The sequence below is a fragment of the Leishmania major genome, chromosome 8 (genome assembly GCF_000002725.2).
Source record: "Leishmania major strain Friedlin complete genome, chromosome 8".
Classification (NCBI taxonomy): domain Eukaryota; phylum Euglenozoa; class Kinetoplastea; order Trypanosomatida; family Trypanosomatidae; genus Leishmania; species Leishmania major.
In genome coordinates, this window is record NC_007249.2 from 185,445 (window position 1) to 203,757 (window position 18,313).

Sequence of the window (18,313 nt, forward strand, 5' to 3'; positions counted from 1 at the left end):
CACATCTCTCTGTCTCCCTCTTCCAGATGTCCCGTGAAGAACTCGAGAGGGACAAAGCTGTCGGAGCACGCAGACAGAAATCGGCAAAGTCACGTGCAGACAATGCAGTTGTGCTTGTGTGAGCGTGTGTGGCCTAGTCGGCGCCACCCTGCGTGTGACGGTGGCCCTCTTATGCGTACCGTCGATCTCTCCCTCTGTGTGTGTGTGTTATCCCACTCGCCCTTCTCCGCCTTCGTCTTTCGCGCCGTCTTCACGACCGCTGCTACGCACATGCGCGCCTCCGCCTTGCCGCATCGGCAGGTTGCTCGCCCTCCCTCCCCCCTCCCCCTTCTTCTCTGTCTCACGCCCCGTGTCCTTCACACCGCTTGCATCATGCGCGAGCACATTGACACGCTGCTGTCCCTGCGCATTCGCGATGTCGTGCAACAAGTCGTCACTATTAGCCTCTTCCTGAGCGTCGTCCTCGTTGGCTGGCGCGGCGCGGCGGTGATCACCAACTGCGAGGCCAGCATCGTCGTGGTGCTGAGCGGGAGTATGGAGCCTGGCTACCATCGCGGCGATGTGCTCCTGCTGCACCATCGCCCCGAGTACCCGGTGGAGGTGGGCGACATCATCGTCTACACGCTGCCGGGACAGGACATTCCTATTGTGCACCGCGTCCACCGCATCCACGAGCGTGCCGAGGATCATAAAAGACTATACCTGACGAAGGGCGACAACAACATGAATGACGACCGCTTTCTCTTCCATGACGGGCGGGAGTGGGTGGAGCAGGACATGATTATCGGCAAGACGTTCGCCTACGTGCCACGCATCGGGTACCTGACCATCGTGTTTAACGAGTCAAAAACTATCAAGTACGTTGCGCTGGCTCTCTTGGGCTTCTTTATGCTGACCTCCACACAGGAGCTGTAAGCTGCGGTGGCACCGACCGCCGCTGCTCTTGCTGGGAGTGAATGGATATGTGCCGTGGCTGCTGATGCCGCACGCACGCGCCCACGAACTCTAGTAGACGCTCCCGCTGTTGGTAACAGGGTCGAAAAGTGGCAGCGGTTGGGTAACTACGGCAGCTGCACATGCACTCGAGGTCAGTGTGCATTGTCTTTGTATGTGTGTGTATGTGGCCCACATCGCGTCGTGCGCCCCGAGTGCGCGAACTCCGCTTCCTGTCGATCTTGGGCCCCTTCCCCTCACCCCTTCTCTCACCCGCACCGTTCCCTCCCCGTGTGTAGTCTGAAAACCTGGACTGTGCATCTGCCTGCTGCCCATGGCCACACGCGTCGCTTATTCTTCCACGCGTCCTTTGAGGGGGAGAAGAGGGGGTGCGCTGCGTCTATCTCTGTGTGTGTGTGTGTGTGTGTGTGTGTGCAGCGCGCGCAGAGGAGAAGCGATCGAGGGGCATACATATATGTATATATATATATATATATTCATGGACGAGGGAGCTAAGGGCAGGAGGGGGTCTCTCCCAGCCCCCTCCTCACTCCCCCCCCCTCAAAACCGCTACCTCAACCGGACAACATGTGTGAGTGTGTGTCAGCGCCTTGTTTCTTTTCGAAGACTTCATGCACACGCATGGCTTGCGTGGCGCACAGTTGAACGGAAAGAGGGAAGGGGAGGCCTCCTTGAGGCCTTCATGCGATGAGCCTCACGAAGACGCGCGCGCGCACACACACACGCCAGCTCCTGCTGATTGGCTTCATTATCCCTCCTTCTTTCTTTCTCTTCCTCGCATCTCCGAACAGTGCACATCACCCACGCAGACGCGCGCGAGTCAGCACCGAGGCAGAGGCGGCGACAGTAACTTAGCCATACGGTGTGCAGCCTCACGTTAACAACCCACCCACACGCATCCGGACTCACCGGAAGCCCAGCCTTCCGTTCTTCTCTCACGCTCTCTCTCTCTCTTTCTGTTTCGCCCCTCCCCTCCCCCCCCCCACACACACAAAAAAAAAAATCCACGTATCCCTGTTCTCATTCTGTTGTGTCGAAGCAACGATGCGCCCCGTGACGCGATCGCCACTCCTCGTCGCCGCCGTCGTGGTGGCAGCCACGTTGTGCCTCAACGGTGACAACGCTATCTTGTCCTTGTCCTCTGGTGTGCGTCTGGCACACGCGAATGGCCCCATCACGAAAGATCAGTGCTTCATCCTTAACCCGCAGCCGACCGTCACGTCCTGCAACGCGTACCTGCCGCCTATTGTTGACTTGTACGGCTCGCTGCCCTACGACACGACGCCGGATTACGCGGACTGCGTAAAGGAGCGGTGCCTTTGCACGGGCGCCGCGACGAGTACGGCCATCAAGACGAGCGGCTTCTTCTGCAACAGCTCTGGCTGGATGGAGAGCGGCTACACGACCTGTAACGTGTTGGTCGACTGCTTCTCTAAGTTCTGGCGGTGCATCAACAGGGCACTCTACATGCGCTACCTCACAGACCGCGAGAACCTCGATTCGGGCGAAGTGGATCTTATAACCGACCTGATCTCCCACGGCAGCCACCCTGGTGAGCCGTTCGATATCACCGATACATTCCGCTCGTGCCGTCTGATGATGTGCGCCGCCGCGAACTCGCGCCAGAACTGCGGCCTCGTCACGTGCCTGCCGAACTACACCCAGTGCGACGAGTACATCCGCCCTCCGCCGCTGCCGTATACGCATCCACTGTGCACGCAGGGATGCCGTGCCGCCCTGCTGATGATGGCGCTGACGATCGCCGCTGTGTCCTTCTCTGCTTGCTGCTTCTGCTGCTGCCCGGCGCAGGTCCGCATCAGCGAGCCCGTGCTAATGGAAGAGGTGCCGGCGCATAAGGTCGAGCTGAGCTCCATGAGGAGCGAAGTGGAAGCCCAGGCTAGGCGGCATCGGACGAACGATCCGTACACGCAGTAGGGCGTACCAACAAAAATGAGAGACGCGCAGGGAACGAAACACCGCAAAGGAAGCGGAGGAGAGAAGAGGGGCCAGCAGCCACAACAGCAGCGGCTGCAGGTGGCGCTCCCACTGCAGTCTTTTGGCAGAGAGAGAGCAAGCGAAATGGTAGCAGCGGGTGCGAGCGAAGGGCGTGGACGGGGTTGTCGATGTAGGCTACAGACGCATCCCTGACGCGTACATCCGCTCCTTCCCTTCTCCCCCTCCCTCTGTGTGTGTGTGTGTGTCTGTGTCTGTGTCTGTGTCGGTGTCGGTGTCTGTGTGCACACACGTATATATGTGTATGTTGTGCCCTCCCTTGCGTTGTGTGAGTGTGTCTGGTGTCGGCGTTATGCGTCGCCATCTCTAGCATACACACAGGCCGGCATGCAGACACAGACGCACAAGCATGATGAGTGCTTCGCTGCATCTTCCTCTGTTCGGCTCCTGTCTTGCTGTCCCCTGCCGCTCCCTGCTGGGCTTGTATGTGTGCTCCCATCTCTCTCTCTCCCTCTCCCCCTCCTCCCACTCATAGTGTGTCGCCGACGTCTCGCTTGATGCCCACGCGCATCCGCACACACGCCTGGAAGCATTGTCTTGTCCTTCCCTCTCTCCCTGTCTTTTTACACCCCTTATGTGGTGCGTGCTCGCGTGCGTGTGTGTGTGTACATCTTTTCGTTTTCCCATTGATGCTCTGTGTGCGCGCGCGCCTGCGTATGTCGCGCTTGCTTGCTTGCTTGCTGTTTTCCTATGGTTTAGATGTCTGTTGCTTCACCTCTGTTGGTGGGCAGAGGGAGAAGAGGATGGGGGTTCTGGTGATCATGTGTGCCTCTCTCTCTCCTTCTCTCTCTCTCGGCATGCATTCCCGTGCTTGACGACGGTGGCACTGACGGACTCTGTGTTGTCTTCATTTTCGTTCGCGCGTTGCTGTGCGTGTGTGTGTGTGTGTGTGTGTGTGTGTGGTGTGTGCTCGCGTTTTTTCTCCTTTGGGGGGAGCACAAACGAAAAAGGGGGAGGGCGTAGGCGAGCGAGAGAGGCAGTGGTCATGGCGACGTACTGCCGTGGAGAAAATCGGGAGAGGAGGCTCTCAGTATGCGCAGATGCCCGCGCGCTCCCACCCCTTCCTCTTCATCCCTCCTCGGACTCTGCATCGCAACGTGACTCTGCCTTGTCTCGGTCTGCGTGCGTGTGTTCGGGTGGGTCGGTCTAGGCGATCGAGGAACGGCTGCCCACGGCGCAACGCGTTTCCGGCAGATCACGCGTCGTCCAACCTCGTGCCCCGCTCTCGCTCGCTCGCCGTCTCACTCACCGTGCTCCTCGTACACATTCGCCCTCGGGCTTCATTTTCCATCGCTTCAGTGCACCACCACCACCACCACCGAAGAAGGGGTCTCGTTGTTCCTCCTTCTGTATCTGGCGTGCAGAGGGTGTGTCTGTGTCGATCTGCTTGTGTATGTGTGGTGGGGGTGAGGGGGAGGTGTGCTGCCCGGAGCTTCCTCAGCCACTTCCCTGCTTCCTCTCTCGTTTTCGTGTGTCGCGACGGCGGTTAGGGCCGTCACGGCAGTAGTGACAGCCGGGCTACCCTGCAACCCACTCACCAAAACCCCTCCTTCGCCCTCTGTACGGCTGCATCTCTCTGTATGTCGAACCCAGCCATTCACTAATCCGTCCTGCCGTGCCCGTTGTCGCCGTTGTTTCGTTGTGCCTCTGCAGGAATAACGACAGTGTTCCACCTCCCCCTCCCTCCCTCTCTTCCCCCTCCTGATCCTCGCCCTGCCCTCGAATCAGTGTTATCGCGTATGCCGTATTGAGTGGAAGCGGCAGAGAGGGGTTGGTGAATCTCCGACTGGCGGGATGGAGATGCCCATCGGGTGTGCGGAAGAGCCTGCAACGCTGCCAGAAGCAGGCACAAACGTGTGGCAGAGGCGAAAGCTGACGCGACGCCATCATAGAGCTGCACACGGCGAGCGGTGAAGGAGGCAGCTCCAGCGCCACAGAACGAAGCTCAGCACCCATATGCAACGCCGTCGCCACTTTAGCCGCCTCCACCGCCGCCCTAGGCAGCGGCCCAGCAACCTGCATCGCCTGCACATGAACAGGATGTGCTCCAGAGATTTGTGTACCCTCGTGTGGGTGTTTTAATGCCGCAGGGTGATGTGCTTGTCTGTGCATCTGGGACACAAACATGCAAAACAATGGATCCACTGGTGACGGTGCACGCGCGCGCGGAAGCGCAGCAGCGACGAGCACCCAACAGGCACGTACTCCCCACTGGCAAGAGCGCACGTCGATTTTGATGGTGGGTGGGATACGTTGGAGGCAGGGGCCCTGCTTGGATGACGGAAATCGATGCATGGCTGCAGCGTGTGTGTGTGTGTGTTTGCGCGTGTGCGTCGAGGGCTGCTGTGCCCCACGCAGAGGGGGTTGGGGGCCTGTGGCAGTTGCAACAAGAGTGGGGGCGCGTCAAGGGCGAAGAGGGACGTCCCCACCCACCCACCCGCCCAGACCCACGCACAGCCTCACCCACCCTCTCGCCTATCCTTGTTTCCTTTACTTCTGTATCGCTCCATCGCTCGATGTCTCCACGGCCTCGCCGCCCCAGCATGTATTATCGCTTACGCTCCAGCCTTTCCCTGCATACAGTCGCAGCACACATACACACACACACACACACACACACACACGCACACGCCATACAAGCACACAACCACGTGTGCAAGCCATTCCTGACGCGCACACATCCCTCCTCTCCCCGCCGTCGCGTCACACGCGGCCAAGGCGCACAGCAAGCGGAAATCGCACAGGACAAACAAAATGGAGCATCCGGAGCACAGCAACCAGCGCCCGGAAGGGAACAACAATACCGAAGCACCGGCGCCAGTGAAAGCGGAGGCCGCCGCTGCCGTGTCGGCACAGCAGATATCGCTGAAGGTCGTCAACGCCGACGGCGCGGAGATGTTCTTCAAGATCAAGCGAGGGACGCAGCTGAAGAAGCTGATCGACGCGTACTGCAAGAAGCAGGGCATCTCCCGCGGGAGCGTTCGCTTCTTGTTCGACGGCGCACCGATCGATGAGATGAAGACGCCCGAGGATTTGGGGATGGAGGACGACGACGTGATTGATGCCATGGTAGAGCAGACCGGCGGGTCTGCGGTGAGGCAGCTGTGAAGGCCGACTTCTTCGTTTATGCGCAGCTGTGTCGATCCCTTCCCCCCCCCCCCCACACACACACACACTTCTCCTCCCTCCCAACGCCCGTCATGGCGCACGCACAGCCGAAATAGACACACGTAGCACAGATAGTAAGCCGCGGGTCACAGAAGACAGAGGGAGGAAACATGGGGGCGGGTGCTGAAGGGGAGGTGGCGAACGGCGCGGAAGGGTGTAGAGAACATGCACAAGATGGCACGGCACGTGTGTACCTCTCAATGTCCGCTTGCTCGCGCGCACACGCGGATAGCGTTGCCCTCGCCTTCGCCTGCTCACCACCGCTGCCCCGCCTCGCACCCTCTCCCCCACCCCCGGCTGGGTAGGGGGGAGGGGGCGGTGGTGACGCTCGGCGTTTGGCCAAACCAGAATACGAAAAGGAAGCTGTCAAGCAGACGGCAAGGCGCAGATGTATTCGATGAGCATCGGTTTTACGCATCCGGATGCGTGTACTCGTACGCACGATGCGTGTCTCTGTGCATCTCTGCCTCTCTGCCTGTCTTTCTCTCTCTGTGTGTGTGTGTGTGTGTGTGCAGAGCCGATGAGAGGGACCAGAGACATTGCCGAACCGAATGTAGGTGCATCCTTTCCTCATTGGTTGTGGTGTTGGTGCGTCGTTTTCTTTTTTCTTTGTCGATGCCGTCGTTGCCGCCTCCCTCTCCCTATCTGGAGGTTATCTTGGTTGACGTCTCTGCGGCCCCGCCACTGCACAGGTGGCGGCAGCACCTTCTTGGCGTGTATACGCTTGCCAGCGTGTGTCTCTGGCGAAGGGGTGTACGAGGAAGGGCGAGACGACGACAAAGGCGCCCACACTCCTCTCCCACATTTTCGTCGCTCCTCCTCCGTCCATCCCGCCTTCCTGCGACGTCTGCCTGCGCATGTGCGACGGGTCTGGTGTGGCTCCACCTTTCCTGTCTGCTCCTTCGGCCCTAAGGCAACGGAAACCCCCCCCCCTCCCTGATTATGCGGGGACCACCTCGGTGTGTCGTCTCATACAGGGTGCAGTACCACCCACACTAGAGGTGTGGAGAAGTCAAGCAGCCGGCAGCCTGCCCACCGGGTGCGCCTGCGGACTCTTGGCGTCGGCGGACATGTCTGGGACGGCCGCTGCGCCAGAGAGTCTTGCGGCCATGATGCCCACGTTTGCGCCAGCTCACTAGCAGTCATGCCGGCAATTCCGCTGAAAGGCATTCTACTATGAGAGCGTCCGGCTCGGCGTTGTGCCCAGCATTCCACGTGTGGTCCACGGTTCGCCCGGAGCTTGAAGCACACAGCATTGCACGCGGTGACCCTGCGCGCAACGATCTGATCACGCGCACTGCATGGACTACCCCCGTTGGGTGTGTGCGGCTGCCCCCTATGCCCCTCTCAGGACAGCATGCTATGCGGTCTCTGTGCGCAGGCACGGGCTCCTTCCGCTCGGCACACCCACTCCTAGCAGAGGTGTGCGGATTCAGGGGGCAGTGGGATGCCTCTGCTGCCCCAGACGACTGATGGCCGCGTCCCACCTGTCGCGGCGCATGTCGGCAAGCTGCCCAGGCGTGTACCCTCCCCCTCCCCGCCCTCCCCCGTCGGTGGCATCGAAGAAAATGACACATGAGCAGAGCAATCCAAAGAGACAAGCTCGTTCAACCGGGCGGGCTGATGAAGCACAGATGCCGGAAGCATGGCACACCGGTAGAGTGTGCAGAGAGTCTCAGACGGCCCTGACGTGGAGCTGGGGCCAGGACCCTCCTTGAGCTCATGCAGCATGCATCAGGACTGTGGGCGCAGCCAGCTTTGGAACAAAGGCGTGCCGTCCGCCCAAGTCTGCCCGGCACCGGTCGCACAGCACGTATCGGAAGAAGGGGCTAGGCAGGACAGGAAGAGCGCGTACGACGCATGGCCCCCATTCGACAGCGGGACGGTTCGTCCCAGACGAGCCGGATGTGGCCGCGGCGCAGCAGAGGGCCAGGCGGAGCTGTATGCGTGTGTGTGTGTGTGTGTGGTACATCTACTTTGTTGTGTCTTGCTTGGTGGTGGCGGAATAGACACGTTGGGGAAGACGGATATAAGAGTGAAAAAAAGCAAAGGCCATAGCTGAAAGAATTAATAATGCGATGGTGTGCGCATCCCCATCGAAGCACGCTTGTGCGTCACCGCGCCTCTGTCACCTGTGCGGGGTGGTGGTGGTGGTGGTGATGGGGGAGGGGGAGAGTGCTTGCAAGGGGTCGCAGCGGATGCAGGCGATGTGCAGGCAGGTGTTGCGGTCGCTTCCTGCCGACGCTCTCTGCCTCTGCGTGGAGAGGGCCAGTGGTGCGTCTGGTGTCGATGCTCATCACATCCCTCACGGTCCGACAAGCCGCGTAGCACATGCATCCTTCTCTTGCCCTTTTCTCTCTCTCTCGTTCCGCTATCGTTCGTCTCGCTCGGGTTTCCATGGTCTTCCCTGTGCTTTCCACACACACACACACACACACACACACACACGCACACACCGGGCGTGTCGGTGCGTGTGTACTCGCCTCGCGCGGCAGTGGTGCTGCGCCGTCCATTGGCCAAACACACGTCCCGTGTTAGGCAAACTCATTAGTGTTCGTTGCTTACGTAGGCTTGCCTTCCTAGGCGCGCGCGCCCCCACCCACCCTCATCACCTGCCATGGCGCAACTTACGAGAAATGAGGTTCACACCTACGCCGAGGCCATGATCGCTGCCATCAAGACACCCGCGTTTCAGGAGCGCGTCCGTGCTGCGATGAGCCGTGAGCCGACACCGGCGGACGCTGAGGCCGTCATGAAGCGCTACGAAGAAGTACAGGCGGACTACTTCACGAACCACTACAACGCCGAAGCCGGCGGCATCTGCAGCAGCGCCAGCGCGGGAGCAGAGAGCAGAGGCACTGGCGGTGCGGGTGGTCGTGCGAAGAGCTCTCAAGATGCGTCCGAGGCACTGGCGCAGCAGGTGGACGACATGAACCTTCAGGAGGCAAGCGATGCACCGAAGCTGGACGGCGTTGAAATTGTGGAGCAGCTCAAGAACGCGGTACGCGTCTACAAGGAGAAGGAGACGGTGCGGCTCATCACAGAGCTCTGCTTGCTGATCGAGTCGCAGGTGACGGCGCTTCCAGCGACCGTGCCAGCCCTGAGACACCTCTACAGCAATTCCGTGTACGGCTCCAGTGCGATGGAGCATGCGCAGGCGGCGTCCGCACAGGCCGGCGGCGGTGAGAGCGTGCTACCCGTCGCGCAACCGTCTCCACAGGTAATGTCAATGATGGGCATGGCGATGCGCACCCTCAACCCAAGGCAACGCGAGACCCTCGAGCGGGTGCAGCGGGCAATGATGAATGGCAGCCCGCCGCTGCCGGAGGATATGCAAGACATGCTCCTTATTCAGCGTCAGCTTGGCGCCTTCATGCAGACGATGCAGCGCTTCGGCCAGATGCCGAGCGGCAGGGGTTGTGGCAGTGGCGGTCGCGGCGGCTGTGGCGGGCAAGGGGGCCAGTAGATGGCCATCCCGGCGTCAGCCACGTCAGCAAAAAGAATGGTGTGGGAGAGGAGAGCGGACAGCTTCATGGAATCACCCCTACGCGCGTCCAGACCGCACAACGGTGGTGCACTTTGCGTGTCCGCCCCTCCCTCACCCCCCCCCTTTCTTTCTGCTGTCCGCGGCCCACGGGTGGTCGTGGTCAGCTTCTCTCTCTCCCTTTACCACTGCTAACTGCTGCCACCGCCATCGCTGTATCCTGCTCTCGTCTGCATCATCACCGGCGTGGCACTCGCAACTCTCCCCACCCCACCCACCCACCACCATCTTGTGAGCGGCACCGTCGCGCCCCCCGCGAGGCCTCCGTTAGTCATCCCAGGTGAATTCGGACAGGGACGAGACTGGTCACTGGGGATGACCGTCTGGGGTTGCTGCGCCACAACGGCGCGAGCAAGCGGTGCCGTTGTCCTCATTCGAACCCGAGCGCCGGTTCAGCTTCCGCGGCGGCGGCAGCAGGAGAGAAGGCATCATGGTCGGGTGCCAGTGACTCCCCCCCCCCAAAAAAAAAAAACACACACAGACGTATGCACGACCACAAGGCGGGACGGCGAGCGACGCCTTCGCTTTGGTTGCGCCGTAACACGCTCTCTTCGCTCTCCCCTCAGACTCCGACCCAACGCATCGTCATCCTGCACCCGCCCCTCTCTCCATATCACTCGTGGCTCGCCCACAACGCTGCGCGCGGCGTGACACCGCATGCCGTGCGAGGTGCACTGGCTGACGCTTGACTGCTCTGCGCCTCCACAATAACACAAAACATAACTGAAATGAGCGCACACACGCACAGGTACGCACGCGCGCAGATATAGATAGATGAAGGGCATCGCCGCCCACATCGCCTCACGGACGACATACAGCACACATGCCTCCAAGGGCACAACCGTCGGCGCAGCGGCGCCAGCGCGGTGGCGGGACGCGAGTGGGCAGCATCCGCGGCAGACCCGTCACCGCTACCGGCGCCGGCGGCAGTGAGACGGGTGCCGCTGCAAAGTACCGACGGGCGCACACCTCGGGGAAGGACGGCAGCACCGGTAGCGATTCTAGCGGCACCAAGAGGTGGAACCGGTCACGCACGTCCGCCGCCACCACCGCCGCCGCGCCTCTGCGCCTTGACATTCCAACAAGAACGGCGGCGCGCGCCTCTCGCGTGCCCAACACCGACGACCGCGAAACAGACGAGGACGAGGCGGACATGCTGCAGCGCTTCTCGAACGTGTCAGAGCAGCAGAACGCACGGGGGATGTCTCCGCCGCATCTCGCCTCAACGCCGCCGCCCTCTCCCCCTCGCGCATTCGATGACACCGGGGACGCGGAGCGTGCGATGCACGTGTCACCGGCACAACACGGCGGTGGCGCTGCCGTATCGCTGGAGCGCGTCCCCGTATCCGTGCCGCCTGTATGCGCCTCGAACAAGACAGCAGGCGCGCCCAGCCCTGCACGGGCGTCGGCGTCAAGCCAGTCCGTCCGAACCTTTTCTCCAGCCTTGCTGTCCCAGCTACTTCTGGCGGAAGCAGCGCGCGCCGAAGCCGCAGCAGCGGCGGTGGCACAGCAACAATGTAACGGCAGCGTTGAGGATGGCAGCTACGCAAGCGCGGCGCCGTTCTATGCGCCGAGACCCGTGCAGGATTCGCAGCTGCCGCCACGGATGACTACCACGCAGACAACTCGATTATTCCGTCACCATCGTGACTCGGGCGCGGCATCCCTGCATGAGCCGCGGCCAGTATCACCATCGTCTGTAGCAGCGTCTCCGTCGCGGCTGCCCATGGACTACCTCACCGTGTCCATCGGTGTTGTGCCCCTTCCAGACTCGGAGATGCCGCACGGGAGTGCCGCCCCGCGCAAGAGGAGTCGGTGGTGGCCCTGGAGTCTCACCGCCCCAACGGTAACCCCAAATGCCGAAACCGGCGTCGTCGGTGAAGCAGCCGGCGATACGGCTAGCCGCATCACAAGGGCCGATGGTAATGCGGCGGAGGCGAGCTGGCTCACCGTCCATGGAAATCCGACGGTCTCTGTGCACCAGCTGCACCCGCTACGTCTCTACACAAGTGGCCGGCAGCACACGGCCGGCACCACAGCCGGCCGCAGCTCCACTTCGCCCACCCTCAAGCAGTTCACTGGCGTGACAGCGACGGTGGTGGCCGACAATGTCGTCTCGATCGAGCCCAGCCGCCGCACCATGGATGTGCTGGGGTGGTCCGGCGTGTTCGCGGATGTGCCACTCGCCCTCCCTGGTGCGCGATTAACGAACCGCCCGGGGGCAACGGGTGTTGTCATGAAAGGGAGCAAAGGCGTCCACGCTCGCGGTGGTGACCGTGACGGTAGCTCGCAGTCGGAGGCACTGTTTTGCAGCGGTGCCGCCTCCATCTCCGTCATTCTGGCGTGAGCTTCTAGGTCGAGGGAAATGGTGCGTGTATGTGGGGGGGGGGAGAGACGGCAACGTCAGATGTGTCTCTACGGCGTGTTGCTACGCAGCTCCGCCCTCTTCTCCTTCTTTCCTCTCTCTCTCTGTCCTCACTTGGCTTCCTCGCGCGCTTGCAAAAATGACGGCCGCGCCATGTAATGATGTCGCTGCGCACGAAGGCAAGTCGGCTCCGTGGTCTCGGCGTTACACATTCCGTGTAGACGGGGGGGGGGGGGAAGGGGAGGTATCATCACGGCGTAGAACGCGATGGCGTTCAACGCGCTGGGCGTAAAGACAGAACCATGGGTGGGTGGGTGCGGCACTGGCACGCAGACGAAGCCATGAGCGAGACAGGCAATGCGCTAGAACGAAACAGAACTTGACAGGTGACCTCTGCCAAAGCACGGGGGGGGGCACGTCAGACACGTGGCACTGTCGTGCAGTGCCGAGCTTGCCTCCTCTCCTCCAAGCGGTGCTGCTGTGCGCGAAGAGAGAGACACCGTGGCACCGAGAAACCAGGCGGAGAGAGTAGATGATGGGCAACATCTCGTAAGGTGCTCGCCGCGCCCCATGCATGCCACGGAAGCCGTTCTTGGCGGAATCCGCACGAGCACGCGCAGGCCGATCCTTCACCACTTTATTTTTTTTTTCTGTGTTCTTTGGCTTGCTCCCAACCTCCCTCCTCTCCTGAAGTCCTTAGCCCTGCCCCTGGAGGGTCGGCCCCTTCCCCTTCCCTTTTCTCCTCCTCATCGGCAGCTCTGGCGCACGAACACGCACACACCACACACGCCTTCTTCGTGACCGATGCCGCCGTCGCGCCACGCGCGACACGCCGCTGCGGTGCAAGAGCCTCGCAGGCCCGCGAAGCAGCAGCAGCAGCAGCAGCAGCACTCGCCCTCCCCGGATCACGCCGTGGGGGATGGTAGTTCTGTAAGCGCATGGACTTCAACCGGCGTAACTGCCTGTGCTGCGCCGCGACTGCGCAAGGGGAAGGGCCCACTGAGGTCCGTGGCAAGCCCCTCTATCGGGGCATCGAATCCGCGACAAGATGCGAGTGCGGCGACGACGTGGCGGGCGCAGCTACTTCATCTCGCTACGCAGGAGGCGTACACTGCCGCGGCGCTGTTGCGCCTGCTGCGCTCGCCAGCGCCCGCCGACGCCAGGGATGGTGTACAGCCGAACCAGCTGCTCTTGGACACCGCTGCGCCGCCACCTGTGCCTTCTGGTGCAGGGGCTGCAGGTGGGGCCAGGGTGCAGACGGCACACACGGCCAGGCGGAGCGCACACGATGCGTCGCCGCCGACCGCCGCCGCTGCCACCACCGAGGCTGCTTCCCCGTCTACCCACACTGTCGAATGGACGTCGTACGGAGAGCTCTGGGAAGGCCTGCTGGCCCGTCTCCCACTAGTGAATGGAGCCAACGACGCCGCGAAGCCCACGCCGGCCACGGGCGGCAACAGCGACGACCAGGGTAGCACCGGTGGTGGCAAGCGGTTCGGCGGAAAGCCGGCGGGTCACCGGAGCGACAAGAAGGCAGCGGTGGCCGCTGCTCTCGCTGACGGGGGTGCGAAAGCGGGCGCCATGAGCTCGCCCACCACCGATGTCTCCCCGATGCTCTGCACACTCAGCAACGATTGGCGATCTTTCTTTCTGCACCGGCGCCTGAGCGGCTCTGCGATGGCTGGAGGTCGCACACGTACTGCTGTGCCTGCGCAGGGGCACCAGGCAGCAGCGCGGCCGCAGCGGCGTCGGCTGGACAACCTTAGATGCTCACCCTACATGACGCACGCGGAGCAACGAGCGATACGCCGGTACACCGCCGCGGCGATCGCCGCTGTGCCGAGTGGTGCGCAACGCGGTCTCAGCACCGTCTGCGTGCTGGACTTCCTGTGACTCTCTCTCACCCGACATCTTCGTGATCCGTTCGTGCGCGGGCGCAGCATCCTTTTGTTGGTGCTGATGAGCGATGGGGCGAGGCGGCGGGCCTTGTCGGTGTTCCTTGCCTCGCCCTCACCGCCGCAGCACAATCAACCTGCTATGTGCTGCTCCTCACTTCTGCTACACACACACAGAGAGAGAGAGAGAGATTACTCCTTTCCCGTCTCGCTGGCGGTGTCATGGTCTACCCAACAAGCAGCCAGGAGCCGCCCTCTGCTTCGTTGCCCCTCTACTGCTGCTGTTCTTCACGTCCAGGTACGCCGGAGGAGCGCCCCCAAACAACAGCAAAAAACGGGCAGAGAAAAAGTAGACGCGTGCATGCGCGTCTGTTTACAGGCCACACTCTTCACGCACGCGCGTAGGCAGACGAGGCCGTAACGGCTCTCGGTCTTTCTGAGATACTCGCACTCCGTCATGCACCCTCACCCTTCTCGCCACCCTCATTGCGTCGTCGTCATTGCCTTGCGCGGAAGCGAATCGCTACGAACCAGCCTCATCGATAACCCTCCTCCTTCCTCCCTCCCCCCTCCCCCGTACTCACCAGCACCAACGCGCCTCTCAGACAGCCTCTGGAGTGCACGTGTACATATCTCCTAGCCATCTCGTGTCTTCCCCCTTCCCCCACCCCGCCATATCGCCTCACCGACGCACGCCTACACGGACCTGATGCTGAAGACCGGCAAGGATCTCTCCCAGGGCCAGGCCTTCCACCGGCAGCTGCTCAGCGAGTACAACACGGAGATCACGTTGGACAACTACGTCTCCTACTTTGAGCTGAAGCCGATTGCAAAAAAGATCGAGCACATCCGGCAAGCGTTGGAGTCCACGTACCATAACCGGTACGCCCACCGCGGCGTCGTTGAGCCATCGCCGACGTCGACGCTGACGATTACGGAACCGCTGCAGGTGGTGCCCGTGCAGCCCTGCCTGTACGAGACGTCCGTCGCCGTCACGCCGACGACCCAGCGCGATGACAAGGAGTTTCCCGCCTCGCCCGTCTGCGGCACACCGGTGAGGCGGCAGCAGCACATCACCACCACGATGTTCACCGACCCGCTCTCGCCACTCTTCTTCGAGACCCCCGGCTTTCAGGCGCTGAAGGAGACGGACAAGGAGCTGGCAACCCTTATCCAGAGCCGCGTCCAGCTGCAGGAGTGTTTCTTCGAGAAGCTGCATGAATCGTACGTGCGCGTCAAGCGCTACCTCATCAAACTCGAGCGCGACTTTGTGAACGCTGTTGCGGAGCTACGCACTTTCAACGAGGACCACATCCGCAACGAGCTCCCGCGCAACTACATCCCGTCGCTCTACCTGAAGCTTGAAGTCATAGTCAAGTACCGCGCCGTCAACCTGAAAGCGTTCCGAAAGATTCTGAAGAAGTTCCAGGAGCGGTGCGCCTGCGACAGCCTCGAGCTGCTGCAGCGTGTCGTGAACATTGACCGGCTCATCTACGCGAGCAACATCTCACAGCCCTCCATCGACTTCCGCAGCGCGGCGCTCGATCTGATTGTGGTGTACGGCACCGTCTTCCGACTCACGTATGAGCAGGCCGTCCGCCACATGAAGCGGTACGAGAACCGCACTGGCGTCAACGCGCAGCGTATCCTGCCTAACAGCCAGACCTTCTTCGTCGCGGATGCCTTTCCGCACCACGAGCGCCCGGGCACGTTTGCGGTGCGAGTGCTGTCCGGCACGTGCAGCCTCTTCTGCGAGAAGATGATCACGGAGGTGCTGCAGTGCCCTCGCTTTCCCGGCAACAGCTGCGGACGCTTTGCGAACGGCGAGGTCAGCGTGAACCTGCAGGCCCCTGTCCGTGGCGATGACGTCTTCGTCGTGCAGTCCATGGTCGCTCTCGAGTCGGAAAACCTCAGCAACGCGGGGGCGCTGATGGAGCTGGCGCTGCTAGTCCACTCGGCGCAGCTCGCGGCGGCGGCGCGCATTACGGCCGTTATTCCGTACCTCGCGTACACGAGCAACGTCGCCTCCATCTCGGCCGTGGCGGAGATGATTGAGTTGGTCGGCTGCCACCACGTCATCACGGTGGACATGCACAGCGACCAGGTGGAGGGCATGTTCTCCATCCCGATAGAGAGCGCCTCTGCCATGTACGAATTTGTGCGCTACATCTCGAATCTATTGGAAAGCGAGGGGAACACCTTCGAGAACATCACGGTCGTCGCCCCAAGCGGCGAGTTTCTCGGTCGTGCGAAGGAGTACGCGGATGCGCTCATGCGCTACAACAACCTCGACAGCGCCACGCAGTTCGTGTCGGTGTGCACAGCGGTGCGGCGGGTAGAGACGCAGCCGTTGGCGTGCACCACTCGGGCCAACCGCCACAACTACGAGATTCCACGCGTGATGGCAGAAAGCCGCCGCTGCATCGGCCTTTCCTCGTCTGGGGAGGTGGCGCACGAGTGCAAGCTGCAGCAACAGCAGCACGGGCCAGTGGCGCCGAGCGCGGAGGTGGGTACACCAAGCAGCAGCACCGCTGCAAGCGTGGCGACAAGCCACATCAACGTTAACACCCCCATTGATGCCCAGGGGAAACAGTACCCGCATAGCCCTGCTACGCCGCACGCGGCGGATGCGGTGATGTCGGAGCTAGTCGCCATCGTTGGCAGCGAATCACAGGCCGTGAGTTTCAGCACGCACAGCCACTACGCCACCGCACACGGCGGCACCCACAACCTGCTCCTGCAGCGCCACGGCGAGCCGGACATGCTACGCAGCAGCAGCACTCTTGGTATCGAGAAGGCCCTTCGACAACAGGAAGAGGGCCCTCAGGCGCTCATCATGCGTAAGGAGACAGCGAGCAATGAATACAAGAAATACGTCCTCGTCGGCGATGTCAAGGACCGCCTGTGCATCATCATTGAGAGTGTGATCGACGAGGCTATTAACATTACGAACGTGGCGCGCTGCCTTCAAGAGCACGGCGCAGAGCGCATCATCCTCGTCGCGACGCACGCGGTCATGTCCGGTAAGGCAATCCATCTACTCGTCGAGTCGCCCATTGAGCTGGTCTTGGTTACGGATAGCGTGAATCAGGACGAGCTCATGAAGAACCCGGCGCTGGCGCGCAAGCTGCGCGTCGTGCCGATCGCGCCATTACTCGCGCGCGCGATCGAGAAGATTCACACGGAGAACACGCTCGCGACACTTTTCGACAAGTCCTAGCACACGCACGTCCGTGCGTGTGCGGTGCGACAAGCGTGGCGGGGTCCGTCTTAATGCGGAGAGAAAAGAAAACAAGGTCAAGCGAACGATGAAGACGATATAACGAAGAAAAGCGAGGGAAGGGGGGCTGCTCCGACGCTGTCGCCCGTGTGTGTGTGTGTGTGTGTGTGTGTGTGTGTGTGTGAGTGTGTGAGTGTGTGTATGTGTGTGTGCCGGTAGTGGTAGTAGTGGTGGTGGGGCAAAGTGCTGCACTGATGGTGGAAGCAGTGGCATGTGTGTGTGTGTGTGTGTGTGTGTGTGTGTGTATATATGCATATATGTCTGCATGTGTGTGTAAGAGCACGGTTAAGTGATGAACAACGGATAACGCAACGAAAGGCGGATCACGCTGATTGAGCACCCTTCGTGTGTCCTCGGCCCCGACACCCACGCAAAGATCGTCTTCCCCTTGCTCTGATGAGGATGAGGAGAGTGATGAGGAAGATGTGTTATAAGTTGCCTTCGCGGAAGTCCGAGCCTCCTGTGTTGTTGCTTGCTATTTTGATTTGTGTGGTGAGGAGCGCTGGATTCCACCGCACCCACACCACTTCTTTCTCCTCCCCGCCCCCCCCCCACACACACACACGCCCCCACCCCTCCTGTTGTGTTTCTGCGTGTGTGTGTGTGTGATCCGCGCATCTGGCGCCGAAGCACCGATACGTGCGCGCGGACGTTCTGCTACAGTCCGTGCCTACCCCGAAACACACACACATGGACACGGACACGGAGACCCTACCGCACGCGCCACCGTTGTGTCCTCGACTCCGTCCATTCTCTCCCCCTCATTGCGTGATCGCTCTGTGTTGGGGGTGGGGGGGCGCCTTGTCGTATTCCATTCCCGTAACAACTTCAACGCCGACGCGCTGGAAAGCAGCCGCCAACAACGACCCCCCCCCCCAAAAAAAAAAAATAAAATAAAAATAAACAGGAAAATGGGAGAGGGAGGGCACATGAGTGGAAGCGCCCTTCAAGATGGAGTAGAGCTGCCCAAGCAGCAGCAGCAGCAACAGCAACACCGCCATTCCCCTCCTTCGCCCCTCCCCTGCCCTGCGCGTGTTCCCGCGCACAGGCATGCATAGTCGAACGCGAGAACGCCACTCGAGTGAGCGGGCCGC

General features: G+C 61.4%; 7 protein-coding genes across 7 annotated transcripts; all 7 read left to right on the forward strand.

Annotated features, from left to right (window-relative positions):
* Positions 1–372: 372 nt before the first annotated feature.
* Positions 373–915, forward strand: LMJF_08_0450 (putative signal peptidase type I; the record flags this gene model as incomplete). Its single annotated transcript, XM_001681022.1, has 1 exon — positions 373–915. The coding sequence occupies one exon, from the start codon at positions 373–375 to the stop codon at positions 913–915; it is 543 nt and encodes a 180-aa protein (XP_001681074.1).
* A 1,083-nt stretch (positions 916–1,998) lies between these two features.
* LMJF_08_0460 (hypothetical protein) lies at positions 1,999–2,889 on the forward strand (the record flags this gene model as incomplete). Its single annotated transcript, XM_001681023.1, has 1 exon — positions 1,999–2,889. The coding sequence occupies one exon, from the start codon at positions 1,999–2,001 to the stop codon at positions 2,887–2,889; it is 891 nt and encodes a 296-aa protein (XP_001681075.1).
* A 2,832-nt stretch (positions 2,890–5,721) lies between these two features.
* Positions 5,722–6,075, forward strand: LMJF_08_0470 (putative small ubiquitin protein; the record flags this gene model as incomplete). Its single annotated transcript, XM_001681024.1, has 1 exon — positions 5,722–6,075. The coding sequence occupies one exon, from the start codon at positions 5,722–5,724 to the stop codon at positions 6,073–6,075; it is 354 nt and encodes a 117-aa protein (XP_001681076.1).
* Positions 6,076–8,752: 2,677 nt separating this feature from the next.
* On the forward strand, positions 8,753–9,601 carry LMJF_08_0480 (conserved hypothetical protein; the record flags this gene model as incomplete). The annotated part of the gene is made up of 1 exon (XM_001681025.1): positions 8,753–9,601. The coding sequence occupies one exon, from the start codon at positions 8,753–8,755 to the stop codon at positions 9,599–9,601; it is 849 nt and encodes a 282-aa protein (XP_001681077.1).
* Positions 9,602–10,832: 1,231 nt separating this feature from the next.
* Positions 10,833–12,026, forward strand: LMJF_08_0490 (conserved hypothetical protein; the record flags this gene model as incomplete). The annotated part of the gene is made up of 1 exon (XM_001681026.1): positions 10,833–12,026. The coding sequence occupies one exon, from the start codon at positions 10,833–10,835 to the stop codon at positions 12,024–12,026; it is 1,194 nt and encodes a 397-aa protein (XP_001681078.1).
* An 822-nt stretch (positions 12,027–12,848) lies between these two features.
* Positions 12,849–13,937, forward strand: LMJF_08_0500 (hypothetical protein; the record flags this gene model as incomplete). The annotated part of the gene is made up of 1 exon (XM_001681027.1): positions 12,849–13,937. One exon carries the CDS (start codon positions 12,849–12,851, stop codon positions 13,935–13,937), a length of 1,089 nt encoding a protein of 362 aa, XP_001681079.1.
* A 711-nt stretch (positions 13,938–14,648) lies between these two features.
* Positions 14,649–17,159, forward strand: LMJF_08_0510 (putative ribose-phosphate pyrophosphokinase; the record flags this gene model as incomplete). Its single annotated transcript, XM_001681028.1, has 1 exon — positions 14,649–17,159. The coding sequence occupies one exon, from the start codon at positions 14,649–14,651 to the stop codon at positions 17,157–17,159; it is 2,511 nt and encodes an 836-aa protein (XP_001681080.1).
* Between the last annotated feature and the right edge of the window lie 1,154 nt (positions 17,160–18,313).